Here is a 10,000-nt window from a genome sequence, read left to right on the forward strand (position 1 = left end):
GCAAAATTCTGTAGAAAAATCCACTTCGATAGGAAAAACAAAAAAATGCACGCAGGAAAAAATACCCCAAAAATGGGTGGCGCTGTAGTATAGCGACGCGCTCTCCCTGGGGAGAGCAGCCCGAATTTCACACAGAGAAATCTGTTGTGATAAAAAAAAAACAACCAACAACTTCAGCACGTTGGTCAGGTCTAGAGAGCCTAGCCTTGTTCTGTCTGGCTAGTTCAGTATTACCATTATCAGCAATATTGCCTGAAGTTCGTGTCATCCATTGAGGGTGACTATCAACAGTGAGTGAGTGAGTGAGTGTGTGTGTGTGTGTGTGTGTGTGTGTGTGTGTGTGTGTGTGTGTGTGTGCGCGCGTGTGTGTATGTGTGTGTGTGTGGGTGGGTGGGTGTGTGTGGTGTCGTACGGAGTGTTCGAACTTTGGCAACACACGAACAACAAACAAGATGGTCGTGTTATGGCACTGATGTAAATGGAGGGAGAGGTTCGTTGTCTGGTGTGTGCGTGTGAGTGTGGTGTGTGTGTGTGTGTGTGTGTGTGTGTGTGTGTGTGTGTGTGTGCTTGTCTGTCTGTTTGTGTCTGTGTCGGTGTGTGTATTGGTGAAACACGTTTCATGATGGTTAAGAGAACGATACGAGTGCCTTCCCTTTTTTCAGGAAAGTACACACACACACACACACACACACACACACACACACATGCACACACATACACACACGCACAAGCACACGCACGCACGCATACACACACACATGCACACGCACACACACACAGATACACACACATACACACACACACGCACGCACGCACACACGCACGCACACACACACACACACACACACACACACACACACACACAAACAGACGACAAAAAGAAGGTCCTGACGCTTCAATACACAAATCAACTATGATACAATAACAGCGTTGCTATGTGCGTGGCTTTTCTTTTTGCATCTTCATAACCAAATGACGTTTACAGGAGAGAAAACAACAACAACAACAACAAAATCATGCACATGTCAATTCATTATGGATAACAAGGAAAAGAACATCAAATAGGTCAAGTAATACATTATGCAATCACCTGCTGCGCACAGCAACAAACAGCATAATATTTTTTTTTCCATAATATGCATTATGCATACACCGTCTGGCAATAGAAGGTCGGACATTCACCACGTTGGTGGTTTGGTTCCAGTTGTACAGAAATGGGATTTCCTCATCTTCCTCCCACTCCTCCCCCTCCCCCAGTCCCACCCCCTCCTTCCTCCTTCTTTTAGAAAACGCCCCCCCCCCTCACCTCCCGCCCCCCCCCCCCCCCCCTTTTCCCCCAAGATGATTGAAAACTTTAAAGAAAAAAATGATGATAACTTTCTGTTTTTATATATGTAATTTATGTGGTCGTGTCAAAATTGGAAATTAAAAAGAAAAGTTATTTGAAAATAATAATTTGCACCTTTTTCTTGTTCATTCGTTCATAGTACAGCACAATTTCATTCATTACTTGTTGAATGTAACTGCATATAATAATTATGCCATTCGTAATTTGCCTGCGTGACTTTTTACTGCGTGTGCAGCAAACAATTGTAGACAAGCTATTCCAATATCGCACAGGTTTGTTTGGTTTTTTGTTTGGTTTTGTTTTGTTTTTTGTTGTTGTTTATATATATATATATATATATATATATATATAGTTTCTTCGTTGTTTAAAAAAAAGAGAAGTAAATAGATAAATAAACAGAAATAAATCGGAGGGGTGAAACTGAATCTTTCGATTAAATTTCGTATTTAAAAAAAATAATAAATAAATAAATCAGTGCTGACGTCTTGAACAGTATTGGGTGTTCTGAATCTGCTCAGCTCAGTTCAGTTAACTACTCAAGGAGGCGTCACTGCGTTCGGACAAATCCATATACGCTACACCACATCTGCTAAGCAGATGCCTGACCAGCAGCGTAGCTTACGAATCTGCTCAAAACCAAAAGCAAAACCAACCTAACATCATGTAGACACGACTGCGCAGCTGCTACAAATGACGCTGTTTGCATAAGACCAACAGGAAGTATTCTGAATGCACATTTAGGGGGAATGAACATGCAAACGATACGTTCTGCATAATGACGTACCAGACACACACTTTGCAAGAATTTATTCACTTCTAAATCATCCAAGCAAGCATTCAAATACCAATATGAATACAAACGATATAGAAACATAAATGTATGTGTGCAAATGCTCACAGATAAGTCGTTTCATCTTCACGTAATCTCTCTGTGGTTTTGACGAATTATCATCACCCATTCCGTGACACTGCAAAGAATGAAAGAAAGAATATTGCAGTACTTTCAATGTTTTAGTCTTTCCACGTGATATCAGACAATGGTTTCACGATGAAAAGCGCTTTTGGGGGAAAAAAAGTATCCGGTATCTTTTTTTTTTTTTTTTTTTTTTTTTTTTTTTTTGCTTAGTAATTTGCACAAATGAATGTCGCTAATTTTCCCGTCATTTTCGACATGACTTTGCTTCAGAGAATGAACTCTTTAAAGACGGCAAATAGGGATACAGTTTTTCTTCATGATATATATATATATATATATGTGTGTGTGTGTGTGTGTGTGTGTGTGTGTGTGTGTGTGAGTCAGTGGTGTTTATAACCCAGACGAGCACGTAGATTTTTTTTTTTTTTAATTTAAAAAGTAAACCTACTAGCAGATTTTGTGGCCATTGCATGGCTACAGGCCTACGACATGCCACCAATGACAAGAAACATGCAGCGAATGTACCATAGCCACAGATCGTTCCCACACAATATTTGTCACATACAAAGGCCACACACACACACACACACACACACACACACACACACACACACACACAAAATATCCTATCCTCAGGACCAGCAAATTCGAACAACTGAGGCATCATTTTGGAGTAAGTAGCTTAAGCAGAAACGACGACTGTCATTCCTACTTTACTGTGTATTGAAACCAGGGCGCACATCATCAATGCCTATTAGGGATCTCTGTAGATTTCGCTTAAGATTATCACCGACAGCAAATCACACACACACGAGCGCCAGACGACACAAAAGATGGGACAATAGGGGGCTTGCTTGGGGAGGGGGTGGGGATGGGGAGTTGGGGAAGTTCTCTTTCTTAAGATTGCCTCTTTTGGCCTTGTTGATTTCATCGTAGTTGAGTTCTGACATTTTCAAATAAAATAAGTGTTTGTATTTGTATTTCTCCTTTTTTTTTCATCGTAGTTGAGTTCTGACATTTTCAAATAAAATAAGTGTTTGTATTTGTATTTGTATTTCTCTTTTTTTTTATCACAACAGATTTCTCTGTGTGAAATTCGGGGCTGCTCTTCGCAGGGAGATCGCGTCGCTACACTGTGAGAGCGCCACCCATATTTTTGTATTTTTTCCTGCGTGCAGTTTTATTTGTTTTTTCCTATCGAAGTGGATTTTTCTACAGACTTTTGCCAGGAACAACGCTTTTGTTGCCGTGGGTTCATTTACGTGCGCTGCACACGGGACCTCGGTTTATCGTCTCATCCGAATGACTAGCGTCCAGACCACCACTCAAGGTATAGTGGAGGGGGGAGAAAATATCGGCGGCAGAGCCGTGATTCGAACCAGATCGCTCATATTCTCTCGTTTCCTAGGCGGACGCGTTACCTCTAGGCCATCACTCCCCACAACCCCAGAAGAAGAAGGAGGAGAAAGAAAGTTAAGTGCGACCAACGACGAAAGGACCGGTAAACAAAAGAGATATTTTTCCTCACTCTAAGACCCCACTTCCACCCTCCACCTCCACCTAGACAGCACCGTCCACACACACCCATCTCACCTCCCCCCCCAACCCCCTCACCACCCCCTCCCCTTCCCCCCGCCCCCACACCTCCCCGCCCGCAATGCCACCGATACTTCAGAGTCCCCTGATTAGGACTTATCAGTCACTGATCTGCGGACCACCCAGTGTAAAGCTCATGCTCAACTTGGTTTAAACATTTTTAATATCAAGAAACAAGGTGCAATACAGCGTTCAACTAATAAGACTTGAGCAACAACAAGCTCATGCTCAACTTCGCTCGAGAAGGATAAATAACAACAGACCCCTCCCCGCCCACTTCCTCCTCCTCCTTCTTCTCCTCACCCCACCCTCATCTCACTACTCCCAAATCCCCACGCTCTCCTCATATATATGTGCAGTGGAGTGATGGCCTAGAGGTAACGGGTCCGCCAAGGAAGCGAGAGAATCTGAGCATCACTGGTTCGATTCCTGGCACAGTCGCCAGCATTATCATTATTTTCTCTACCTCCACTAGACCGTGATTGGTGGTCTGGACGCTAGTCATTCGGATGAGACGATAAACCGAGGTCCCGTGTGCAGCATGCTCTTACTCTTAGCGCACGTAGAAGAACCCACAGCAACAGAAGAGTTGTCCCTGGCAAAATTCTGTTGAAAATTCCACTTCGATAGGAAAACAATTATGAAAAAACTGCAGGCAGGAAAAAGTACACACACGCACGCACACACACACACACACACACACACACACACACACACACACACACACACACACACATGGATGGTGCGTTCTCAGTGTAGCAACGCGCTCTTCTTGGCGAGAGCAGCGAGAATTTAATACAGAGAAATCTGTTGTGACAACAAAATACAATACAATACAATACAATACAATACAATACATCTTAAAACTCATTCTACTCCAGGTAAGAGTTAACTCGTACCATGAATGCTTCCCCTGTGGACCAGGTACGAGTATTCTCATACCAACACACTATTCTAATTTCGTTCATTCTTGCTTGGAAGATTTTGGCATTCTGACCTGAACCGTTTACGGATTCCGGAAGCATGAAACGGAAGCTTTGTTTGACCGATGAAATCAACAAGTTTCCATCAATTTTCGTTATTTTAGTGAACCACACACTGCTTTTTTTCCGCAGTGGTCTCATGTAGTGGCTCAGTGGCACAGGGGAGTTGGAACAGGCATGTAGCTGTGGGGGTAGAATGAGTTAATTCCCCGTGCCCCGTCTGTCTACACGACGTACTCCAGCAGGGTGGCGAACTTGCTCTCGTCCTCCCCGAAGCAGGCGTTGAGCGTGACCTTGACCCCTTTGCCCCGGTGCTGGTCCACGGACACGTGGCCTTCCCAGGTGTCCGCCGCCCCTGCTGCCTTCTCCAGCTGGGTCCACTCCCCAGCCGCCACCACCGCCACCTGTTTGGCCTTGGGCACCAACACCTGCCAGAACAGTGGGTGGGCGAAGATGGGGGCAAGGACAAGACAAGACAAATTCTTTATTTCGAGGATAATAGATAAGCACTGGTGTGTTGTTGTTCTTTTACATCCAGTCCCCGCCCTGAATAGGGTCTACACTACACAATACTAAATAAAATGAAAGCATGGTGTAGAGATACATAACAGGGAAGAAAAAAATAATATAAAATAAAAATAAATAGAATAAAATAAAATAAAACAAAACAAAAAAAACAAACAAACCCAAAAAAAACAAAAACAAACAAACCAAAAACAAACAAACAAACAAACAACACACACACACACACACACACACACACACACACACACACACACACACACACACACACACACACACACGGCATACAGGTACAAGCATGGTGTTAAATAATATGGGAAAAAAATGAACAAAATGGGTCAGGGGGTGGGGGCAAGGAGGGGTAGGGAGGGTTAGTGGGTGAGGGAGGGTGGGGGAGGGGAGGGTCAGGGGATGGGGACAAGGAGGGGAAGGGAGGATTGTGGGGGAGGGTGGGGGAGGGGAGGGTCAGGGGATGGGGGCAAGGAGGGGTAGGGAGGATTGTGGGGGAGGGTGGGGGAGGGGAGGGTCAGGGGATGGGGGCAAGGAAGGGAAGGGAGGTTTGTGGGGGAGGGGGGGAGGGGAGGGGAGGGTCAGGGGATGGTGGCAAGGAAGGGAAGGGAGGATTGTGGGGGAGGGTGGGGGAGGGGAGGGGAGGGTCAGGGGATGGTGGCAAGGAAGGGAAGGGAGGTTTGTGGGGGAGGGTGGGGGAGGGGAGGGGAGGGTCAGGGGATGGTGGCAAGGAAGGGAAGGGAGGATTGTGGGGGAGGGTGGGGGAGGGGAGGGGAGGGTCAGGGGATGGTGGCAAGGAAGGGAAGGGAGGATTGTGGGGGAGGGTGGGGGAGGGGAGGGGAGGGTCAGGGGATGGTGGCAAGGAGGGGTAGGGAGGATTGTGGGGGAGGGGAGGGTCAGGGGATGGTGGCAAGGAGGGGTAGGGAGGATTGTGGGGGAGGGGAGGGTCAGGGGATGGTGGCAAGGAAGGGAAGGGAGGGTTGTGGGATGAGGGTGGGGGAGGGGTGGGTCGGGGGGTGGGGGCAAGGAGGGGTAGGGAGGATTGGAGGTGGGGGTGGGGGAGGGGGGTCAGAGGATGGGGTGGGGTGTAATTTTCAGTTTCTTTTTCCGAGAAGAGTCTTTTTTTCTTTCTTTTTCTTTTTGGTCAATATGCACAACCCGCTTCCCACGTTCAATCCCTTCTCTATATCCCCTCTGTGTGTGTGTGTGTGTGCGCGCGCGCGTGCGTGCATGTGTGTGTGCATGCGTGTGTGTGTGCATGCGTGTGTGTGTGTGCATGCGTGGGTGCGTTTCTGTGTGCTTCAAAACAGTGCAGTCTGTGTGCGTGTTAGAGAGAGAGAGTGTGTGTGTGTGTGTCTGTGTCTGTGTGTGTGTTGTCTGCTGTGCAGGCATTTGATGTTGTTTTTGTCTCCACGTGTTTGTGTGTAGGTAGTGCTGTGAACGCACAACCTACGTGTGGTAATTTTTCACGCGCCCGATCCAAACCCAGTTATTTCCTTCATTCCTTTATTCATTCATTCATTCATTCACTGAATGAATGTAATCAGAAAAGTGAATGTGAATGCCAGTCTGTAGAGAACTCACTTAAACAAAATCAACGAAATATGTTGCATCGAGGACACGATCCATCTAAAGATCACTTACAACTGAAAACAAAAGACGTGAAAATTAAAAGAAAGAGAGATATAAGAAGTGTCAAATTAACGACCAGTTCAAACAGAAGCGTCGCACACACACACACACACACACACACACACACACACACACGCACGCACGCACGCACGCATACACACACACACACGCACGCACACACATACACACACACACACACACACACACACACACACACACACACACACACACACACACACACACAGATATGATTTCTTTTTACACGACAAAAGCACCAAGTGACATGAACATGCATCCTTTAACTCCCTGCCTACGTTCGCAACAATTCTCGTTCTCCAGGTTCCCCTACCTCAACCCACATCCCCCCTACCCACCCACCCACCCACCTCCTTCCCCCTCCCCCTCCCCCTTCCTCCTTCTTCCTCCTTCTTCCTCCTCCTCCTTCTCACCTTGAAGGGCACGTTGTGAAGCCTGGACGAAGAGTTGAGGATCAGAGGATTGTACAGGTAGCACCCGTTGCGCCACTGGGCGTACTGCTTTGGGTAGTGGTACACCGCCTTCAGAGCCCTCCGCACGTCGATCAGGTAGTTGAAGACGTTGGGCAGGGACTTGTTGGGGTCGGAGGCAGGGAGCGCAAAGATCTGGAACTTGTACCAGCCGTGTTCTGGGAAGCTGATGACGTAGCTCAGCTGTTCGTTGCACGTCTGCGTGAATACGTACTGCGGGAAGTCTTGTTCTGTGCGGACCTGGGTTCACGAGAAAAGTTGATTGTAAGTGTGGTTGTTACAGGTAGTAGGTAGTTCTGTGTGTGTGTGTGTGTGTGTGTGTGTGTGTGTGTGTGTGTGTGTGTGTGTGTGTGTGTGTGTGTGTGTGTGTGTGTGTGTGTGTGTGTGTTAGGGAAGGGAGAGAGGATGGAAGAGAGTGGGAGTGAGAGGGGAAGGGAAGGGGCGAAGAAAGGTGGGAGGGTGAGAAGGATGGAAGAGAAGGAAAGAAGGGAGGGAGGGAGAGAAGGACGGAGGAAGATGAGGGAGGAAAGAAGGGAGGGAGGGAGGAAAGAAGGGAGGGAGGAAAGAAGGGAGGGAGAAGGATGGCCGTGGGGAGATGGGCGGAAGAAGGAAGGGCGGGAGTAGGGTGGAAGAGAGGGGGAGGGAGGAAAGAATGGAGGGAGGGAGAAGGGTGGAAGAGAAGTGGGAGGGAGGGAGGAAAGAAGGGGGGAGGGTGGAAGAGAAGGGGAGGGAGGGAAGAAGGGAGGAAATAGGGTGGGAGAGAAGGGGGAGGGAGGGAAGAAGGGAGGAAGGGAGTAGGGTGGAAGAGAGGGAGGGAAGAAGGGAGGGAGGGAGAAGGATGGCAGTGAGGGGAGGGAGGGAAGAAGGGAGGGAGGGAGTAGGGTGGAAGAGAGGTGGGAGGGAGGGAAGAAGGAAGAGAGGGGGAGGGACGAAAGAAGGGAGGGAGGGAGTAGGGTGGAAGAGAGGGGGAGGGAGGAAAGAAGGGAGAAGGGGGAGAAGGGTGGAAGAGAGGGGGAGGGAGGAAAGAAGGGAGAAGGGGGAGAAGGGTGGAAGAGAGGGGGAGGGAGGAAAGAAGGGAGGGAGGGAGAAGGGTGGAAGAGAGGGGGAGGGAGGAAAGAAGGGAGGGGGGAGAAGGGTGGAAGAGAGGGGGAGGGATGAAAGAAGGGAGGGAGGGAGAAGGGTGGAAGAGAGGGGGAGGGAGGAAAGAAGGGAGGGGGGAGAAGGGTGGAAGAGAGGGGGAGGGAGGAAAGAAGGGAGGAATGGGAGAAGGGTGGAAGAGAGGGGGAGGGAGGAAAGAAGGGAGGAATGGGAGAAGGGTGGAAGGGAGGGGGAGGGAGGAAAGAAGGGAGGAAGAAGGGTAGGTAGTAGAGAGGGAGATGGAGGAAAGAAAGGTGGAAGAGAAGGGGAAGGGAGGAAAGAAGGGAGGAGGGGGGGAAGGGTGGAAGAGAAGGGGAGGGAGGAAAGAAGGGAGGAAGGGAGTAGGGTGGAAGAGAGGGAAAGGGAAGAAAGAAGGGAGGAAGGGAGTAGGGTGGAGGAGAACGAAAGGGAGGAAAGAAGGGAGGAAGGGTGAAGGGTGGAAGAGAGGGGGAGGGAGGAAAGAGGGGAGGGAATGAGGAAAGAAGGGAGGGAGGGAGAAGGGTTGAAGAGAGGGGGAGGGAGGAAAGAAGGGAGGAAGGGTGAAGGGTGGAAGAGAGGGGGAGGGAGGAAAGAAGGGAGGGAATGAGGAAAGAAGGGAGGGAGGGAGAAGGGTGGAAGAGAGGGGGAGGGAGGAAAGAAGGGAGGAGGGGTGAAGGGTGGAAGAGAGGGGGAGGGAGGAAAGAAGGGAGGAGGGGGTGAAGGGTGGAAGAGAGGGGGAGGGAGGAAAGAAGGGAGGAAGGGGAGTAGGGTGGAAGAGAGGGGGAGGGAGGGAAGAAGGGAGGAGGGGGGGGAAGGGTGGAAGAGAGGGGGAGGGAGGAAAGAAGGGAGGAAGGGAGTAGGGTGGAAGAGAGGGGGAGGGAGGAAAGAAGGGAGGAAGGGTGTAGGGTGGAAGAGAGGGTGAGGGAGGAAAGAAGGGAGGAAGGGGAGTAGGGTGGAAGAGAGGGGGAGGGAGGAAAGAAGGGAGGAGGGGTGAAGGGTGGAAGAGAGGGGGAGGGAGGAAAGAAGGGAGGAAGGGAGTAGGGTGGAAGAGAGGGGGAGGGAGGAAAGAAGGGAGGAAGGGTGTAGGGTGGAAGAGAGGGGGAGGGAGGAAAGAAGGGAGGAAGGGAGTAGGGTGGAAGAGAGGGGGAGGGAGGAAAGAAGGGAGGAAGGGGAGTAGGGTGGAAGAGAGGGGGAGGGAGGAAAGAAGGGAGGGAGGGAGTAGGGTGGGAGAGGGGGGAGGGAGGGAATAATAGAGGGAGTAGGGCGGTAGAGAAGAGAGAGGGAGGAAAGGATGGAGGGAGAAGGATGGAAGAGAGGATGTGGATGGAAAGAAAGGGTGGGGGTGGAGATAGAACAATGAAAGAGAGTGGCG

The 10,000-nt window shown here is 49.4% G+C and overlaps 1 protein-coding gene across 1 annotated transcript in view; it reads right to left on the reverse strand.

Annotated features, from left to right (window-relative positions):
- Positions 1 to 880: 880 nt before the first annotated feature.
- Positions 881 to 10,000, reverse strand: part of LOC143293635 (uncharacterized) — a 19,907-nt gene continuing 10,787 nt past the window's right edge. Inside the window, exons 2-3 of the mRNA XM_076604737.1 lie at positions 7,456 to 7,752; positions 881 to 5,271 (exon numbers count right to left, since the gene is read on the reverse strand). Of these exons, the coding sequence (XP_076460852.1) occupies positions 5,068 to 5,271; positions 7,456 to 7,752 (501 nt within the window). The 3' untranslated portion in view covers positions 881 to 5,067. The remainder of the gene's footprint in view (positions 5,272 to 7,455; positions 7,753 to 10,000) is intronic.

Source organism: Babylonia areolata, chromosome 19 (genome assembly GCF_041734735.1).
Source record: "Babylonia areolata isolate BAREFJ2019XMU chromosome 19, ASM4173473v1, whole genome shotgun sequence".
In the NCBI taxonomy this organism is placed as follows: Eukaryota; Metazoa; Mollusca; class Gastropoda; order Neogastropoda; family Buccinidae; genus Babylonia; species Babylonia areolata.